This window comes from Oryctolagus cuniculus, chromosome 18 (genome assembly GCF_964237555.1).
Source record: "Oryctolagus cuniculus chromosome 18, mOryCun1.1, whole genome shotgun sequence".
Taxonomy (NCBI): Eukaryota; Metazoa; Chordata; class Mammalia; order Lagomorpha; family Leporidae; genus Oryctolagus; species Oryctolagus cuniculus.
Window position 1 is genome coordinate 10700257 of NC_091449.1, and position 19536 is coordinate 10719792.

The window sequence follows — 19536 nt, forward strand, 5'->3', positions numbered from 1 at the left end:
AGCGGGCGGGCGGGCGGGCGAGCGGGCAGGCGGGCTGCTGGGGCGGGGAGGTGGGACCGGGAGAGGGGTGGCCGCGGGGCCCGGCCGGGCTGGGGCGGGGGGCCGCAGCCATGATCCGGGCCTTCTCGTTCCCGGTGAGCCCCGAGCGGGGCCGGCTGCGGGGCTGGCTGGAGGGCAGCCTGGCCGGGCTCTGTGAGTTGCATTGGCTCCGGGAGAGGCAGGAGTACCGCGTGCAGCAGGCGCTGCGGCTGGCCCAGCCCGGAATGGGGGGCGCCGAAGCCGAGGACGAGGAGGACGCCGACGAGGACGAAGATGCCGCGGCGGCGCGCCGGGCCGCGGCGGCCCTGGAGGAGCAGCTGGTGAGGGGCCGCCTGTCCGTCCGTCCCTGCCTCCACCCCCGTCTGTGCCTGTCCGTCCGTCCGTCTGTCTGTCTCGGTTGGATGCTCGGACACCGGTCCCGGGTTGGGGGGGTGGGGAGGAGGGAGGACAACGGGTAGGGCTGGAGAGCCCAGAGTCGGGGCGGCGGGCGGGACCCGGCCTCCCCGCCCCCAGATCGGCCGTCGCCGGGGCCTGGGGAGCTGTTAGGCCCCATTCGCTGCTCCCCAACCACCACTACCCCCAAAAGATCCTTGGGCGCCAGGGATGTGCCAGGCCCTGGTTCGAGCACTTCGTGCAGCTGAGGAGCTGGGGGGGGGGGTGATAGTCCCCATTTTACGGAGCCGGGAACTGAGGCTCAGAGAGAGGAAGCGACTGGCCCAAGGTCACACAGCCGGCGTCCGACAAGCCCCGCTCGGCCCGCACTCCCGGGGTTCCATCTTCCCCAAGTCCCCGTGCGCTTGGAGATCTCCGCAGGGGGCGCGGTGGGGGGAGGGCTCCCTGCTGGGGGGATCCTGACCCCCGGGCGTCGCTTGCCCTCCTTCCTACCTGGTGCCAGCCCTCCCGGGAGCCACCCGGGGCCGCCGGCTGAGCCCGGCTCGCACGGTGGGAGAGGAGCGGGGTCTGCAGCACGATGTCAGAGCAGCACCCTGCCTCCCTCTCCCGGCTGCTGCCGGGGCTTCGGGACTCTGTCTTCCCCGCGCCACACTCTGCCTCTCCATCCCGGCTCGCTCTCGCGGGTCCGCCCTGCTCGCATCTCTGCCCCACGTCCGTCTCGGGCCCTCCTCTCCCCTCCCCCCAGCCCGCAGAGCCCATCCCCGAGCCTGTGTGTGTGGTCAGAGCTTCCCGTTTGGGGAAACCTGAGCCGCGGTGGCGGGGGAGGGGGCTCTCTCTGCTGCTGACCTCGGCTGCCCCCTCCCCAGATGGGAAGTGGGGAGGGGGCGGCAGCCAGACTCCGGGGCCGCAGCCCAGCCCCTCCCCCGGCCGGCAGCGGGACCCTGCACATTCTTTGGAAACAGAAACAGCTGTGGGAGGCCCCACCCCCTCCCACAGTTAGAGACGGAGGGTGGGGGCCTTCCCCGGCTCCCCCCCCCCCCGCCCCGGGCTGCCGAAGGCGCCGCCCACCCCGACGGTGCGGGGCGGGGTGGTGGGGAGGCCAAGGCCGGGCTGGCTGGGTCGTTCCCCCTCTGCCCCTCAGCTCCCCTTTCTGGCTCCTCCGGCGCCCCTGCTCCCGGCGTTCGCGCTCCCGGCCGGCAGGAGGCGGCGGCGGCGGCGGCGGCGGCGGCGGCGGCGGCGGCGGCGGCGGAGGGGCCCGGCCCCCCAGTCTCCAAGCAATGCTCGCCCCAGCCTCGGGGAGGAGGCGGAGGCAGGCGGGAGGGGGCGGGGGGAGGAGCAGAGCCGCGCTAAATATAAACCCCTCCAGTGTCGGGGTTCCTGGGTCCTTCTAAGGAGGGGTGGGGTCTCCTCTGACCCCCGCTGCCCCCACCACCATCCCAGGGGTGCCAGGACCGAAGCCAGCCTGGGCTGACTTTGCAATCCGATTGATGGGGTGCCCGCTGAAGACCTTGGGCGGAGCCCCGGCGTGGGGGCCAGGGCCTCTCTAGGTCCTGTTTGCATCTAAGAAGGAAAAAGTTGCCTTCCAGCAAGGAGGACTTAAGTTAGACTCGCAGAGGGACTTCCTAACAGAGCTGAGAGGGCACCAGCCAGGGGCACTTGAGGAGAGAAGCAAGGGCTGCGGGGCTGGGGGGGGGGGGTCCCACCACCCCCTTGGGAAGCCTGCCTGAGAGGGAGGAGCCCTGAGGGGAGCAGGGACCATACCCACAGCCTTTTGCCACAGGCAGGAATGAGGCCAGACTTGCTCATGGCGGGGTGCAGGCTGGGGAAGTCCTTGGGGGGCCTCCTGGCCGTCCCCTAACTCCTGCCCTGCAGTGGAGGAGCTAAGACCAGCCGTGCAGAAGGTACCCCACATCCAGCCTCCCCCCTTATTTCTAATTATACAAGCGAAAGGAGACGTCCTATTTTCCATGTAGCCGACCCGTGGCTCTCTTGCAATAACACAAGCCAGCACTGATTGGGCGCCTCCAAGGAACTGAACCTCACAAAACCCCAAAAGGGCCGGAGTCCTGAGGGCCCACGCGGCAGAGGAGGGGCCGTGCGCGTGCCCGGCGTGGCGGCGGGGAGGCGGACCCCCAGCGGCGGGGAGGCGGACCCCCAGCGGCGGGGAGGCGGCCTCCACCTTCCTGAACGCTTCTCCCACCAACCCGGCCGCCCCTCCTGCCCCCTGCGCCCAGCCGCCCCTGAGGTCACCCCTGTTGTCACCTTGGGTTTGAGCCTGTCCGGTCCTCTCTTCCAATGCATTAATCACGAAAACAGATTCCACATCGCGGGGCTCCTCGGCTTTTGGCCAGAACGGCCTCTCACGAAACCTGGTTCTTGCGCGAGGTCTGAGACCACGCCGGGGGTTTCTCAAGGTGTGGACCCCTGCCCGGCAGCACTCACACAGACCTTGCTAGAGATGCGCCTTCCTGGGCCCAGCTCCCGAGTGGTGGAAGTGAGAGCCACAGCCCTTTCTACTCCATGTGGGTCTTGCCTCAGTCCATGTTCACGGCTGTGTAGTACTCCCCAGCAGCCATCACTCTTATGTCTGCGCTAAGCCTTGGGCGGTGTAGGCGAGAACAGAATGGGGGCAAGTCTCTGGTGTGCTAGGACTGATGTTGCAGGAATGAGATCCTACTGTCCGGATGAGAGGCCATTACCGCTGTGTGTGGGGGTGGGGGAGGAAGCAGGACATCGGGGCGCAGAATGGCGGGGCGGCTATTTGGGAAGCGAGTCAGGGGTGGGATCGCCCATCCAGACACCTGAAGGAAGGGAGGGAGTGAGCCAGAGGGGGAGGACGTGGTGGGGTGCTGCGTGCAGGCAGGCGCAGCACCAGCAGGGAGCGGGGGCCAGCGTGCGCCTGTGATCAGTGGGCCCTGCCGGGGGGGGGGGGGGGGGATCTGGGCGAGCCGGGATTTTTTTTTAGCCACTCCCCGAGGCCGCACAGTTGAGCGGCTTTTCTGAGCTCCGCGGCCAGATGACTCCGCCGCGAACATCTTCGCATGCCCAGGGCGGGAGCCCAAACGGGAATGATTTGTTGACCTTCTTTGTATAAACAGGCCCAGATGGGGGCTTCTGTTCTGGGGGAGGGGGAGGGGAGGGGCCGGGAGACTCGGGAGCTGGGGAGGGGGGCTGTGGCTGCGGGGGAACCGGCCAGGCTTTTTTCTGCCCTAAATAGGCAGGGCTGGTGCAGGCCCTGCCAGCCCCTCCGCCCCGCCCTCCTCCTGCAGCCTTCCACACAAGCCGCTTTTGTCTGCGGGTCAACCGGCAGCTCGGGCTGCTGCTACCTCTGGCTGCGCTCAGACACTCGGACCCCCGTGACAGTGGCCCTGGCCCTGGGCTGTCCTATGGCCCGGAGACCCCGTCTGTGCATCTGGGGTGTCCCAGCCCCGCTGTCACCATCTAGAAGGTCACGGCCACTTCCCAAAAAAGGGTTTTCTTTCCCCCACCCCACACCCACCCCCTTTTTTTAAATAAACATTATTCAAATTTATTTATTTATTTTCATTTTATTTGAAAGGCAGAAAGATCTTCCAACCACTGGTATACACACACACACACACACACACACACAACACACACACACCACAAATGCCTGCAACAGCCAGGGCTGGGCCAGGCAGAAGCCAGGAGCCAGGAGCTCTATCCGGGTCTCCCACGTGGGTGCAGGGACCCAGGCACGTGAGCCATCGCCGCTGCCTCTGAGGGCGCGCACCAGCAGGAAGCTGGATTCGGAGCGGAGCTGGGACTCGAACCCAAGTGCTCCAATGGGGGATGCGGGCGTCCCAGATGGTGCCCTGGCTACTGTGCCAAACACCCACTCCACTCAAGGGGTTTCCTCTTCATTTCGCCATGCCTGATAAGCAGTGGCATCTTCCTGCAGCGAGAACCATTCCAGGTGGGCTCCCAGAACTTTCTCGGGGCAGCGAGTGGCGTGGACAGAGTGGTGTGGATTTCCAGGTGGCAACAGATCCAGGAGGCTCCGTGGAGGAGGCGGTCCCGGAGCAGAGAAACATGCAGGAGACCACAGCGGCAGTACCAGTAGTGCTAGAGTTATAGCAAGACTTCCCATTTTGTCCCTGTGAGCGATGCAGCTGGTGTGCAGCATGAAGGACTTGAGGCAGACTTGCAAAAGGACTTCCTCCCAAGGGGTGGCAGGGGGCACTGGCAGCATCCAAAGAAAGAAGGGTCCGAGCCTGGGAGAAGACAGGCCCAGGGCTCAGGGCTCAGGGCTCCTGGACACCACCTTAGAGCAGGGAATCGGAAGTCAGACTCAGAGAGGGACATTCTAAGTGCGGTTGGGGGTCAGGAGCAAGATGGGAGAATCAGCCAGTAGCAGGGGGCAGGGGCTGAGGCTCCCCAACCTTGCATAGAGGGGGGAATAAGCCACCAGAGTTAGACTGCCAGCGGGACTTTCTAATAGGGCTGCAGGGACCGATCGTCCAAGTCAGAGGAGCCTCTCTTGTCCAAGGAAAACTGCCCAGGAGCTCATGGTAATGGCGCCCGGTGGGCAGAGAGAGGGCCGGGGGGGGTCTGACTGCCCTGCTGTCCCCGCCCCTCAGGAGGCCCTGCCCGGGCTCATCTGGGACCTGGGCCAGCAGCTGGGAGACCTGAGCTTGGAGTCCGGGGGCCTGGAGCAGGAGAGCGGGCGCAGCTCAGGTGAGCAAGGGCGGGGGGCGGGGCGGGGGGCAGGGTGTGCCTGGGATGCCCCCAGTCCGTGCCTGCCGCGACCCCTGACTGTCTGCTTCTCCCTGATGTCCAGGCTTTTATGAAGACCCCGGCTCCACGGCAGGTGCAGACTCGCCGTCCTCGACCTTTTGCGGGGACAGTGGCTTCTCCGGATCTGGCTCCTATGGACGCCTGGGTCCCTCTGCACCCCGCGGCATCTATGCCAGCGAGAGGCCCAAGTCCCTAGGTAAGGTGGGTGGGGCTGGGGGCCCTGAGGCCAGGGAGAGGGCAGTGCGTCAGCCCTGGACGCGGGTTCTGGCTGCGCCAGCCCCCTTCCCTGGCATTGCTGAGCCTGTCTCTTCCTTTCGGGCTTCCGTCTCTCCGGCTGTCAGGCCGGGTTAATGAGAGGCACTGGGTGTCTCCCAGGGTAGTAACTCGGTCAGCCTGGGGCCCTCCTGTGCGCCGCTCTAGTGCTGTCCTGGGAGTGAGGGACACTCCTTGAACCCAACGGGAGGTTCTGCCCGCTGGTGAGAGCTGATAACATACAGAGCCAGGAGCCTGGACCTCCATCTGGGCCCCCCACGTGGCTGGCAGGGGCCCGAGCGCTTGGGCCATCCTCTGCTGCGTTGCAGGTGCCTTAGCAGGGAGCTGGATTGAAAGTGTGGAGTAGTCAGGACTCGAACCCGGCACTCGGATATGATGGGGCTAACCTGCGGCACAAGGGCCGCCTCCCCACAAACTCTTGCATTGCCACGTTGCTGTGCTGTGACAAGATAAACTACACAAAGGGACTTGCGGGTGTCCTCGAATTTGCGATTTTAGAAAATCCAGCCAGGGAGGGCTCTGTGGCCCCTGGGCCATTCGAGCGGCCCCTGCAGAAAATGAGGCAGCGGGTCAGGCAGGCAGTCTGGGGGGAGAGCCATCCAGGAAGCAGGAATGGCAGGTGCAAAGGCCCTGTGGCGGGAGTGCGACTGGCAGGTGCATCCAGGCGGCCAGTGTGGCTCCAGACCTAGAACTGCAGAGAGGAGCAAGAGATGGGGGTTGCAGCGTCTCGTAGGCCCCTTGAAGACTGTGTGGTGGATCCCGTATGAGAGCAGGAGAGGTGTGGAGGCCAGGAGGGAGGCGGGCTCCCGTCCTGCGCAGGCCGCGGAGGAGGAAGGACTCAGAGAGCCCCTCCACTCTCTTCCCCCCTTTGCCTCCCTCCCCTAGGAGATGCCAGTCCCAGCGTTCCGGAGGCGGTGGGCGTGCGGGCCGCGGTGCCACGGTCCTTCTCCGCGCCCTACCCGACGGCTGCGGGGTCCGCGGGCCCCGAGGCCTGCTCCTCGGCGGAGCGGCGGGCCCGCGCGGGGCCCTTCCTGACGCCCAGCCCCCTTCACGCCGTGGCGCTGCGCAGCCCTCGGCCCTGCGCCCGCCCTCCCGCCGACTCGCCCGACGCGGCGGCGGGCGCCGGGCGGCCCCTGGACGGCTACATCTCGGCGCTCCTGCGCAGGCGCCGCCGCCGGGGGGCGGGCCAGCCCCGGACTAGCCCCGGGGGCGCGGACGGGGGCCCGCGGCGCCAGAACAGCGTGCGCCAGCGGCCGCCCGACGCGTCCCCGCCCCCCGGAGGCGCGCGTCCCGCGCCCGAGGCCCCAGTGGAGCGCGTCGGGGGCCGCCCCACCAGCCCCGCCGCCCTGAGCCGCGCCTGGGCCTCTCCGTGGGAGTCGGAGGCGGCGCCCGAGCCCGCCGGGCCGCCCGCAGGGCCCTCGCCGCCCGACAGCCCCGCCGAGGGCCGCCTGGTGAAGGCGCAGTACATCCCCGGCGCGCAGGCCGCCACGCGCGGGCTCCCGGGGCGCGCGGCGCGTCGCAAAGCGCCACCGCTGACCCGCGGCCGCAGCGTGGAGCAGTCGCCCCCCCGGGAGCGCCCCCGGGCCGCGGGCCGCCGCGGACGCATGACCGAGGCCACGGGCCGCCGGGGCTCGCCCCGGGCACGCAAGGCCGCGCGCTCGCAGTCGGAAACCAGCCTGCTGGGCCGCGCCGCCGCGGTGCCTCCGGGCGCCCCCAAGTACCCCACGGCCGAGCGGGAGGAGCCCCGGCCGCCGCGACCCCGCCGCGGCCCAGCGCCCACGCTCGCGGCCCAGGCCGCGGGCTCCTGCCGTCGCTGGCGCTCCACCGCCGAGATCGACGCTGCGGACGGGCGCCGCGGACGGCCCCGGGGCCCCGCGCCGCGCGGCCCCGCGCCCGGCCCCTCGCCATCTGCCCCTCCGCGCCGCCTGCTCTACGGCTGCGCGGGCAGCGACTCCGAGTGCTCGGCTGGACGCCTGGGGCCCCTCGGCCGCCGCGGGCCCCCGGGAGGTGCCGGCGGCGGCTACGGGGAGAGCGAGTCGAGCGCCAGCGAGGGCGAGTCGCCCGCCTTCAGCTCGGCCTCCAGCGACTCGGACGGCAGCGGGGGCCTCGTGTGGCCGCAGCAGCTGGTGGCGGCCACCGCGGCCCCCGGGGCTGGAGGCGGGGCGGGCGGCGGGGCGCCCGCGGGCCCTGCCAAAGTCTTCGTGAAGATCAAGGCGTCCCACGCCCTGAAGAAGAAGATCTTGCGTTTCCGTTCGGGTTCGCTCAAGGTCATGACCACGGTGTGACTCCGGGGACTCCCCCTTCGCGGCCTCTGCACCTTCGCACTCCCGATCGCCGACCCTCCCACGTGAACCTTCCAAAGACCACCGGGTTTTTGTTTTCCCCAAAGACCCTCCTCACGCCCCCCTGCCCCCGCCACAGCGGTCTGGGTCTGCAGGGAGGAACGGGGGCAGAGTCCCATCCAGGGTGGCTTCTGGCTTCGAACCCCTTGGGCGAGGATGCTGCTCCTCCACAGGCCTCACTCTCCACATCTGTACAATGGGTGTCCGCGCCGGCGGAAGCGGTGATTCGGGTCGAATCTCCCCACCTTAGAAGCTTAGTCTGTCGGTTAGCCTTTCACTTCCGTCACTGACCGGGCCCCCCCATCCCCAGCCTCCTTTCTGTGCCCTGGCTCATTCACAAAGTGCCCCTCCATGTTCCTGGACCCTCAGGCTGATTCCCCCTTGGCATCCTGGTCAGGGACATGCCCTGGCTCAGGTGGGCAGGGCGGGAGCTCCGACTCGGGGGTTTTGAGGGTCAAACAGGACTTGGCGACACCTGGAAAGGACTCTTCTACCTCCCTCTCTGGACAGCTCGGGAGGGAGGAGAGGGAAGGAAGACGGTCTCCATCTCGCGCTCCCCCTGTGAGGGAGTGGGGGGAGCCTGAGGACCCTCGGCTGGTCCAAGCCAGTATCTGTTTTCTCCTTTTTTTTAATGGCTGTATTTATTATGACGATGGCGACTCCCCGGTCCACACGGGGGCCGGATTCCCTGTGTTTCTCTGACCTCTTTGTAAATAAATGCACAGTGTTACATACATGTGGGCTGGCTTCTGGGTTGGGGGAGGAGTGGCAGCAATGTTTCTTCTTTGGAGGAACAGGTGCTGAGCCGGCGTTCAACACCTCTCCTCCCGCTGGCTGACTGCTGGTGATCCCACCGCTGGCTGTTTGCTCGCTGGAGTTCAGGCACCGGCCATTGCACGGCTGCTGAGACGCTGCTTGGGACGCTGGCAGCCCGTGTCTGGCCCTGGCGACTCCGCTCCTGACCCGGCTTCCTGCTAAGGGCACCCTGGAAGGCAGCAGGTGACGGCTCCAGTGCTTGGCTCCCTGCGCCCCTTGCGGGAGACCCGGCTGGAGTTCCAGGCTCCTGCTTCCACTTGGTCCAGCCCTGGCCTTTGTGCAGAATGAATGGAAGATCTCTGCCTCTCAGATAAGATGAAAATACCTAGCAAAATCTAAATAAATAAAAGTTGGAACAGTATGGGGAACAGGGCGGCCCCCAGGTGCCCATACATAATGAGGTGACTTGCAAAAGCTCATGGAAAATTCATAACGTATTTTCCTTTCATGTTCTGTGAACTTTTGAAACCTTCTCATATGTATGTCATTTATATGCAAAGCTATATATATAAGTTGAATTACATACATGTAGCATATCACTTAAAAAAATATTCATTTGAGAGGCTCCTCCTGTTTGCTGGTTCACTTCCCAAATGCCTGCAATCACAGGGCTGGGCCAAGCCAAAGCTCGCAGCTGGGAACTCAGTGCAGCTCTCCCACATGGGGTGCAGGGACCCGACCACTTGCGCCATCGCCGCTGCCTCCCAGGGTCTGCACCAGGGAGAAGCTGTGATTGGAACCTCAAGCCAGGTCCTGAACCCAGCCCTACCTGATGGGAAATGGGGCATCCCAGAAGGTGGGCCACGGGCTTGCACCCCATTTTTGTGTGCGTGTGTGTGAACGTATCTGTGCTCGGAGATCTCTTTCTGCAGAAGTTTTGGTTAAGGATTGCACTGCCTTGATACTTGTAGTACTGTGTAGGTTTTCTATTTTTTCTCCTGTCAGTTTTGCTAAGTTCTGTTCATCTAGGAATTTTACCATTTCATCTGTCTTTAGAGAATTTCTTTTCCTATCACTAGATTATTATCAAGTAATAGCTGCATATAAGACTCCATCATGGGAATTTCCATAATTTAAAAGAAGAGATTTATTTATTTACTTGAAAGAATAACACAGAGGAGAGGTAGAGAGAGAGAGAAAGAGAGAGAGAGAGAGAGAGAGAGAGAGAGAGGTCTTCCATCCACTGGTTCACTCCCCAACTGGCCACAATGGCTGGAGCTGCGCTGATCTGAAGCCAGGAGCCAAGAGCTTCTTCAGGGTCTCCCAACACGAGTGCAGGGGCCCAAGAACTTGGGCCATCTTCTACTGTTTTCCCAGGCCATAGCAGGGAGCTGGATCTGAAGTGGAGCAGCCGGGACTAGAACCAGCACCCATATGGGATGCTGGCACTGCAAGCAGCGGCTTTACCCACTAAGCCACATCACCAGCCCCAGAATCTGCATAACTTGACCTTGTTGTGTCAGTGTTCCCATCCTTCCACTGCATGAGCCTTGCTATAGTGCCGTCTGCAGGGTCTGTTCCTGGAGGTAGAATTGCTTGATCATTATATAGCATGTCCATTAAAAATATTTATTTTCTTAATTTCTTTTTTGACAGGCAGAGTGGATAGTGAGAGAGAGAGACAGAGAGAAAGGTCTTCCTTTGCCGTTGGTTCACCCTCCAATGGCCGCCACGGCTAGTGCACCGCGCTGATCCGATGGCAGGAGCCAGGTGCTTCTCCTGGTCTCCCATGCAGGTGCAGGGCCAAGCACTTGGGCCATCCTCCACTGCCCTCCCGGGCCACAGCAGAGAGCTGGCCTGGAAGAGGGGCAACCGGGACAGAATCCGGCGCCCCGACCGGGACTAGAACCCGGTGTGCCGGCGCCGCAAGGCGGAGGATTAGCCTAGTGAGCCGCGGCGCCGGCTTATTTTCTTAATTTGAAAGGCAGAAAGAGACCTTCCCCATCCCCTGGTTCACTCCCCAAAGGGCCACAGAAGCCAGGGGCCTGGAACTCCACCTGGGTCTCCCACGTGGGTGACAGGGTCCCAAGCACTTGGGCCGTCTTCCTCTGCCTCCCCAGGCACATTGGCAGGGAGCTGGACCGGCAGTGAAGCAGCCAGGACTTGAGCCGGTGCTCACGTGGGGTGCTGGTGTCGCTCAGACTGTGGCCTGACCCACCAACGCCGCCCCTGCCCACACATCTCTGACAGCCGTTTGTGAGATGCTCGTTTTCGGGCCAGCACCGCGGCTCACTAGGCTAATCCTCTGCCTTGCGGCGCCGGCACACCAGGTTCTAGTCCCGGTCAGGGCGCCAGATTCTGTCCCAGTTGCCCCTCTTCCAGGCCAGCTCTCTGCTGTGGCCCGGCAGTGCAGTGGAGGATGGCCCAAGTGCTTGGACCCTGCACCCCATGGGAGACCAGGAAAAGCACTTGGCTCCTGGCTCCTGCCATCGGATCAGTGCAGTGCGCCGGCCGCGGCGGCCATTGGAGGGTGAACCAACGGCAAAGGAAGACCTTTCTCTCTGTCTCTCTCTCTCACTGTCCACTCTGCCTGTCAAAAGAGAGAGAGAGAGAGATGCTCGTTTCCCAAAGAAACACACGCTCTGCATCGTTTCTGCTTTGCCAGTCTTATGGGAGAGAGCTAGCTGTACCCTGTTTTCTAATTGTTATTGATCGGTTGATCTGAGAGGGAGAGAGAGGGAGGGGGGAGAGAGAGAGAGAGAGAGAGAGAGAGTTTTTCAATCCACTGGTTCACTCCCTAAAGGCCTGCAGTGGCCAGGACTGGTCAGGGGCTGGGAACTCATCCTCCTGGCTGGGCAGGGAGCCGTCGCTGTTGCCTCCCAGGGAAGAGAAGGACGCTGGAGCCGGGTGTGAGCCCAGGCGCAGTGATGCAGAGGGCGTCCAAACCAGATTTATTCAGTTGTTTATTTGAAGGCCAGAGTTAGAGGGATTTACAGATCGAGGCCAAAGTCCAGAGCCAGGAGCTTCTTCCGGGTCTCCCACATGGGTGCAGGGGCCCAAGCACTTGGGCCATCCTCCATTGCTTTCCCAGGTACATTAGCAGGGAGCTGGATCAGAAGTGGAGCAGCTAGGACTTGAACCAGTGCCCATATGGGATGCCAGCATTGCAGACAGTGGCTTAACTCGCCTCCAGCACCTTAACGGCTAGGCCTGCCACCTGTCCATGGACTCTGAATTAGCAAGTCTCTCCCTGCCCCCCATTTCCTGAGGACGCACACAGCTTTGTGTGCTCATGGGCGCTTGTATTTCCTCTTCTGTGAATTGCCTGTTCACACTCCTCGTCCATTTTTGTCGCGTAAACCCAATCATTACAACTCATTGCATGGATGGGTCACAGAGAGAGAGGCCGTGACTTGTCCTGGTCACCCAGCCACTGGCAGTCAGAGCCCAGGCTCCGCCCTGGGGTCCTGGTTGCTGCTTAGCCCTCTGTGTCCACATGGGTGGGCCACTTCTCTGTCCCTTTGTGGAGGAGTATGCCTGCAGGGCTCCCCTCTGCTTCCGGGGCCCAGCAGGGAACAGAAGACAGCTCCTGCCCTGTGGAGCGCCCATTCTTGTGCACGCGGGGAGATAGGCCTGTGTGTATTTTAGAAAAGCAATAAATAAAACCTGTTTGTTAAAGTTTTCCAGGAAAAGCCACTGCCTGTCAGACCCCCGGGAACATTTGCCCCAGTTCTGTTCTGCAAAAGGGACCACGGAGGCCAGGGAGGGGGAGGGACGCAGGTCCAGGGCCACACAGGCCACTTGGAGGTCAACATGGCAGAAACGGCATGACCCTGCCTCCTGGGTGGGACCCTGCTGCCTGCAGGATACTGGCCAGCATCACACTCAGCACGCCACGTCTGTGGCCTCACTAAGCCTCATGAGGCTGGATACGGTCATCACGCCCATTTTCCAATGGACGTGGGAGATACAGAGAGGTTAAGAAATTTATCTGAAGCTGGTGAGTGGCAGAGCCAGGATTCGAACTCAGGCTGTGTTTCTGCAGATCCCCTGCGCCCGACACCACCCTGCGCAGCCTGTCTGCTGGAGGCAGGGTCTCTAAAGGGAGATGCAAGGAGCTGTTCCCAGGGCAGGAGGCACATGAAACTCAGCAGGTAAATTCTGCGGCGACTGTGAGGCCTGGGCGCCACAGGGAGCAGCGTGAGATCAGTGATGGTGACATTGGAGCAGCCTTCAAGACAGGGGCAGTGGGGTTCGTGGGACATCCCAGGACCAGCTGGTGCCAAGGCCCAAAGCCATCCCAAGGTTGTCGGCCAAAGAGGCCAGTTGGGCCGGACCAGTGCAAGCGAGGAGGGGAGGGGGTCTCAGAGAACAAGGGAGGGGCCACCCCCTCATGTGTGGGGCCTCATGAGCCGTGGTGAGCCTTGGTTTTCACTCCCAGTGCGGTGGGAACCATGGGAGAACTATGAACAGGGAGGGGCTTACCATTTTTTTGGAGGGGGTGTGGTTAATGACTCAATTGAGACAATTCAGTGGTCAGAGAAATCCCCCCATGAAGCATGGGTCTATGGTTTTCAGTATATTCCCAGATCTGTGCAAACATCACCACGATCGATTTTAGAACCTTCCTATGCCCCCCTCCCCACCGTCTCCCTCCAGTGTCCCCCGCCCCTGGTACCCATTCCTCTCCTTGTGTCTTCTGTGGAGTTGACAATCCAGGACACTGCATATAAATGGAAGCCAACATGTAACAGTGGTTTTGGGGACAGCTTTTTTGATTTAGCATCCACCCACGCTACAGCATGTCAATATCCCATTTCTTTTCATTGCCAAGTAATATTCCATCGTCTGGATTAAGTGTGTCCACCCATTCAGGTCCAGCCCATGCCAGACGCTTGGGCTGTTTGCATGTTAGGGCTGTTAAGAATGCTACAGCTGGGGCCAGAGCTGGGGCTCCCATGAGAGCCTGGAGTTCGAGTCCCGGCTGCTCCACTTCCGATCTGCCTCTCTCTGCTAACACACCTGGGAAAGCAGTGGAAGACGGCCCAAGCACTTGGGCCCCTGCACCCACGAGGGAGACCCAGATGGAGTTTTGGTTCCTGGCTTACAGGCTGGTGCAGCTATTTGGGGAGTGAGCCAGCAGGTGGAAGTCGTCTCTATCCATCTCTCTCCCTCTCCCTCTCCCTCTCTGTAACTCTGCTTTTCAAATAATAATAATAATAATAATAATAAATCTTTAAAAAAGAAGGATCTGAAGAATCCCGTTGCTGTGATGTTGGGGTGCAGGTTTGAGTGAGGCCAGGACTTGGTTTTCGTTTCTCTCCAGTGTCTTACCTGGGAGTGGAATTGCTGGTTCGCATGTGTTTAATTGCCAGATGGCCAGATGCTTTCCTGACTCCTTAAAAAACTTTTTTTTTTTTCATTTTATTTGAAAGAGACCATTTCCAACTGCTGTTCACTCCCCGGATGTGCACAAAAGACAGGGCTGCAGCCCGAGGCCAGGAGCCAGGAACTCAGTGCAGGCAGAGGATCAGGGACTCGAACCCAGGCCCTCCCATCAGGGATGCGAGCCCAAGAGGCACGCGGCAGCCTCAGTGCTAAACGCCCGCCCGCACCGACTTGCGTTCCCGCCGCTGTGACCCCGTATTTGCCAACACTTGCTATGACGCCTACCGGGACCACGTTTTAGCCGTGGTCCCTTCCCGCACAGCTCTGCGGGGACTGGACTGAAGCTTGGAGCGCAGCTTGGAGGCCGGGCAGCCGTCCTCTGGGGGCCGGGCCAGGTCGGGCGCGGGGGAGGTGGGAGCCGCGGGATGGCGGAGATGCTTCCGCGCTGCCGTCAGCGGGCCGCGCTGCCAGGTCGGTTGCGGAGCGCGAGAGAGAAGGGGTTGAGCCCCGCTGACCCCGAAGGTCAGGTGTCCCAGGAGCTTCTGGGACGCCTTCCTTGGAGATGCCGCCAGGTATTGGGTGGGGACTTCAGTCCTGGGCATTTGGCCCTCGAATCCACCGTGGCCACCCACCCATGAAGCCAGACGTGAACCCGAGTCCGGGGTCTCCGTTTCCTGTTCCATAAAGTGGGACCCGAAGAGCATCGCGGAGCCCTGGGCCGTCCTGGGGTGGGAGGACGGCGGGGTCTGCAGCTCGCCAGGGGCAGCGTCCGTCGGTCCGGGCCCCACCCCCAATCTCCGGCCGCCGCCGTCGGGGAGACGAGGGGACAGTGGGTCGTCACCCTGTCCCCGCCCCCACCCCAAGCTGGGTTTCCTCCTTGGGGGCTACCCAGGCCAGAACCGCTGATGGAAACCAGCTGCGGGAGGCGCGGGCTCGGCGCACGCCCAGGCCCCTCCTCGGCGCCGGCAGACCCCGCTCCGGGGGTGGGGGGGTGCCTTGGCTCCCCTCCCTCCTTCCGCAGCCCGGCCCCAGGCCCTGGCACGTCCGGCGCGCTGATGCTTTCCAGATGTGGACCGCTTCCCCTCCCCCACCTGGTCCAGCGGCGCGCGCGGGGGAGGGGAAGGGGAGCCACTGCGGGCCTGTACCCCACCCTCCCCAATCCAACCGCCACCAGGTCCCAGGCCGGCGTCCCCTCCTCGCGTGTCTCGCTTCCCTCCCGGTTCAGGCGGTAAAAACCAAATTGAAGCGGGCCGAGCGCCCGGCAGACGCTCCTCCCCCACTCCCACCTCTTCCCGGGGCTCCCATCTCGGCCCCGCCCCCAGCGGGCTCCCGGGGCCTCCAGGCGCCAGAGCCCCGAGACCCGCCCCTCGGAGCGCAGCTGGGCCAGGACACGCCCCCGAATGGGGCGTCGGGACACGCCCCCGCAAGCCCCGCCCAGGACCGCCCCCGAGGGCCACGCCTCCACCGTGCGGTCCCAGGGGAAGCCGCCGGTGTCTCTTTGTCCCTCTGCGCGCCCGGTTCTCTGCGTGTCCGCGCTTCCCCGCCCCCGTGTTCCCCGTGCCCCACCTCCGGGTGTCCCGCCCGCGTCTCCCTGCAGGCCCCTTCCTGGCCCTGTCCCCCTCGGTCCCTCGCTCTGCAGCGCGCTCCGCTGCTGTCCGTGTCCCTGTCTGCGGCTGGTGTCTCCCCGCCTCGCTCTTCCTCTCTGCCTGCGCGCCTCGGTGCCACTCCTCCGACCCGTCTCCGCCTCCTCCGGCGTCTTCCTCTGGTCCCCGCACCTTCCTGCAGGCCGGTGGGGGGGCTCCCGGCCAGCGCAGCTTCTCGGCGCGCGGGCTGCGGGCGCCCCCGTGTGTCCGGCGGGGCGGCCGGGAGCCGCCCGAGGCTGAGTGTGTGCGTGAGGCCCGGCGGGGGTCGGCCGGAGACCCTTGGGGGCCGTCGCGGGTGCGCGCGGCCGCGAGGCAGGGAGTACACCCCGTAGGCGTTCTGTGCAGGTGCGCCCTGGCGAGGGGCCGTGGGCGTGGGACCGTCGCCGGGTGGTGCGAGGAGATGGTGGGACTGTGTCTGCTGTGTGACGCGGGCAGATTAGCGGTGATGCGGCGAGACTGCGGGTGACCCCGCGTGGCAATGGGTGGGAGAGAGCCCTACTGGTAGTGGTGGGGGGAGGAAGCTGCCATGGTGGGTGTGAGTGTGGTGACGGCGGATGTGAGTAAGGCAGTGAGTGCCACTTGGTGTCCGGCTGTGTCACACGGGCAGGCTGCCTGTCAGAGGGGGCTAGGCTGAGATTCACCGAGAGAGGGCGCAGGCAGGCAGCAGGAGGGGACCCCCAGGGGCACAGCCTGGGTGTGTGTCAGCCACTCTGAGGGGCTGTGTGACGCCCCCGTGTGAGTGTGTGTGTGCAGGGCACGCAGGCGTGATGATGAATGAGACGGCACGTGTGACAGCCGTGTGTGACGCAGACAGCAAGTGGTGTGTGTGACACCGTGTGTGACGCAGCCCGCGTGTGGGGCGTGTGTGTGAGACCGGGTAGGTGGTGTGCAATCCTCTGGGAGGGGGTGTGAAGCTGTGTGTGTGCATAAGCACATGTGGCTCGATGCGGGTGTCACTGGACCGGTGGCTGTGTTACGGTGTCACACCATGCGATGTCGTGTTTGAGTGCTTGACAGGGAGGTTGTATGTAACATCCGGAAGTGTGTGTGAGACCGTGGTGGGCTGAAACAAGTTTTTTGGAGGGACCCGGGAGAAGCGCGCGAGCCGCCATCAGCCGTGGTGCGCTACGCTGAGAGGGATTGTGTGTGGGAGTCTGTGTGTGACCGCCTGTGACAGGCTGAGAGGCCGCGGGGGACACGCGTGGGAGGGTTGCATGGCTGTGAGCGCAGGGGGACACGGGGGACACCCGGAGAGACGGCTTTCCTGTGACAAGGGCAACACGGAAAGCACAGGAGTGACCGAGACACAAGGGACAGAGAAGGGATGAGATGCAGAGAGAGGACGTAGAGGGACAGACCCAGGCGTGGGGGTGGCGGGAGGTGGCAGTGGCAGGAGGAGGCGGGCCCTTGGGGGCTGTGCCCCAGGGGAGGGGGCGGAGCGGGGAGGGGGACCCAGATGCTGCCTCCCAGCCGCCGCCACCCGCCTGCCATCCTGGCCCCGAGCAGCAACAGGTAGGACTCTCCCATCCTGGTACCCACAGTCCGCTCTGGGGCCACCGTCTATGGGCCTGGGAATGACTGAATCAGTGAATGAATGAATGAAGCTTTACACTTCTGCGTCTCCCTCACCTGTCTCCCCCTTTGTCCCTGCACCCCCCACCTTGCTCCATCTCTCCCTAGCCCCTCCATCGTCCTGTCTGTACCCTGCCCCCTCTCCTCTGTTCCTGTCCCCCTCTCTCGGTCCCTTCCCCCACCCCACTGACCCTTCTACTTCTGCGTCCATCTCCCCCTCCATCTCTCTCTCCATCCCTTCAGCCCTCCCCCAGCCTCTCCTGTCTGTCCTCACCTGTCTTTCATCTTCCGGCGCCTGTCTCTTCCTCCAGCACTTTGTCCTCTCCTGCTTGGCCATGTGTCCATCTGTCCATCGGCCGCGGCTGGGTTGAACGCTCCCCAGCCCTCTCCCCTGGCTGTTAACGAGCAGAGGAGCCTTTGAGGAGGCCAGTGCTGGGGGGGGGGAGCCCTGAGGAGCTGGAGGGGGCAGCTGCTGCCATGGCCCTAATGAGGCCCCCTCCGTGCCCCTCCCGCGGCGATCTTAATTCCCGGTTCTCCCTGGAGCCTCTGCTAATTGGCCTGGGGAGGGACCCCCCTCCTGGCTCCTGCTCTTCCCTGGATCCTGCCCTAGCACCTGTGGCCCCGTCTTTCCGGCCGGGCCTCTGCCTGCACCTGCCTCTCAGCCTCCCATCTGTGCGCCCTCCTCGCTCCTGTCTGCTCCGCCCCGCCTGCCTCGGGTACCCCCCATTCCGTGCAGCCCTGGGTCCCTCCTCCCGGGCCCATCATCTCTCCCCGCGTCGGCCTTCCACCTGCGTCCCACCAGCACCACCCCTACTCGGGGACCCAGACGCGTCCCGGTCCGGTCCGCAGCGCCCACTCCCGCCCGGCTTTTAACCCCTTCCCCACCGCAGCCATGTCCAACAACATGGCCAAGATCGCCGAGGCCCGCAAGACCGTGGAGCAGCTAAAGCTGGAGGTGAACATCGACCGCATGAAGGTGCTGGGTCAGGAGAGGAAGAGCGGGCGGGGGCGCTGCTCTGGGGCTGGGGTCTGCCCGGGGCCGCGTTGGGGGCGGAGCCCGGCGCCGCCGGTGGGAGGATCCCCTCGGGAGCCCGGTCTGAGGGGGGCGGGGCTCGGCGAGGGTGGGGCCCAGGGGCGGAGAGCGGGTGGAGCCCCCTCCGGAGCCCGGTCGGAGGAGGGGCGGGGCTCGGTGAGGGCGGCGCCAAGGAGGCGGGGCGAGGCGCCGCAGTGGGCGGAGCCCCTCGGGAGCCCGGTCTGGGGCGGGGCTCGGTGAGGGTGGGGCCAAGGGGCGGGGCGCGGCGCCAGCGTCTCCGCTGGGGCCCCCCCGCAGGTGTCACAGGCGGCGGCCGAGCTCCTGGCTTTCTGTGAGACCCACGCCAAGGACGACCCGCTGGTGACCCCGGTACCCGCCGCCGAGAACCCCTTCCGCGACAAGCGGCTCTTCTGCGTGCTGCTCTGAGCCCCCCCCCCGCCCAAGTCGGAATCCAATAAAGTCGGTGACCCTGCTGGTGCTGTGCTTTCTGGGAAACTGAGGCAGGGGCGGAGCTTGTGGCTGGCGTGGGGAAAGCGGTGTCCCTTCCCGTCGCTCCCGAGTGAGTGCGGGGTGCGACGGCCTGTCCTGAATTTATTGGACTGTCCCAACAACCCCAGACACCTCTTACAGATGCGGAAACTGAGCCAGCTGGGAGGTGATGGGGCGGGGCTGGGGGCGCCAGCTCGCTCCTCTGCGCCCTGTGCCTGGGAATTCTAAATGCACACACACGCACACACACCCAATGAATGACCCCCCCCTTTTGTATCTGCCTACCCCCGGCACAGGCCCACGTCTGTCCTCCGCCACTGGACTTCGTTCAGTCATGTCCAGCACTCATTCCTCCACTCACTGTGGCCCCGCTCTGGGAGACGCTGAGGACATGGTGTCGCTGAGCCCGGGCCCTGCTCTGCTGGGAGCCGAGTCCAGCAGGACAGACAGATCTGGACAACACAGAATGTGCGGGGCTGGGCTGGGGCAGTTCAGCTGGAGCGTTTATGAAACTTAGGGACAGGCCGGCGCCGCGGCTCACTAGGCTAATCCTCCGCCTAGCGGCGCCGGCACTCTGGGTTCTAGTCCCGGTCGGGGCGCTGGATTCTGTCCCGGTTGCCCCTCTTCCAGGCCAGCTCTCTGCTGTGGCCAGGGAGTGCAGTGGAGGATGGCCCAAGTGCTTGGGCCCTGCACCCCATGGGAGACCAGGAGAAGCACCTGGCTCCTGCCTTCGGATCAGCACGGTGCGCTGGCCACAGCGCGCCGGCTGCGGCAGCCATTGGAGGGTGAACCAACGGCAAAGGAAGACCTTTCTCTCTGTCTCTCTCTCTCACTGTCCACTCTGCCTGTA

General features: G+C 64.2%; 2 protein-coding genes across 3 annotated transcripts; both read left to right on the plus strand.

Annotated features, from left to right (window-relative positions):
• Positions 1-7886, plus strand: DACT3 (dishevelled binding antagonist of beta catenin 3). Its single transcript, XM_002722877.5, has 4 exons — positions 1-359; positions 5034-5130; positions 5234-5386; positions 6349-7886. The coding sequence occupies exons 1-4, from the start codon at positions 111-113 to the stop codon at positions 7746-7748; spliced, it is 1899 nt and encodes a 632-aa protein (XP_002722923.4). The 5' UTR covers positions 1-110; the 3' UTR covers positions 7749-7886.
• Positions 7887-15799: 7913 nt separating this feature from the next.
• On the plus strand, positions 15800-18672 carry GNG8 (G protein subunit gamma 8). 2 transcript variants are annotated; one of them, XM_051837391.2, is made up of 3 exons: positions 15800-15937; positions 18055-18140; positions 18495-18672. In XM_051837391.2, the coding sequence occupies exons 2-3, from the start codon at positions 18057-18059 to the stop codon at positions 18621-18623; spliced, it is 213 nt and encodes a 70-aa protein (XP_051693351.1). In that variant the 5' UTR covers positions 15800-15937; positions 18055-18056; the 3' UTR covers positions 18624-18672. The 2 variants fall into 2 exon arrangements, with proteins under 2 accessions (XP_051693351.1, XP_051693350.1); XM_051837390.2 differs by lacking the exon at positions 15800-15937 and adding an exon at positions 17005-17104.
• Positions 18673-19536: the final 864 nt, after the last annotated feature.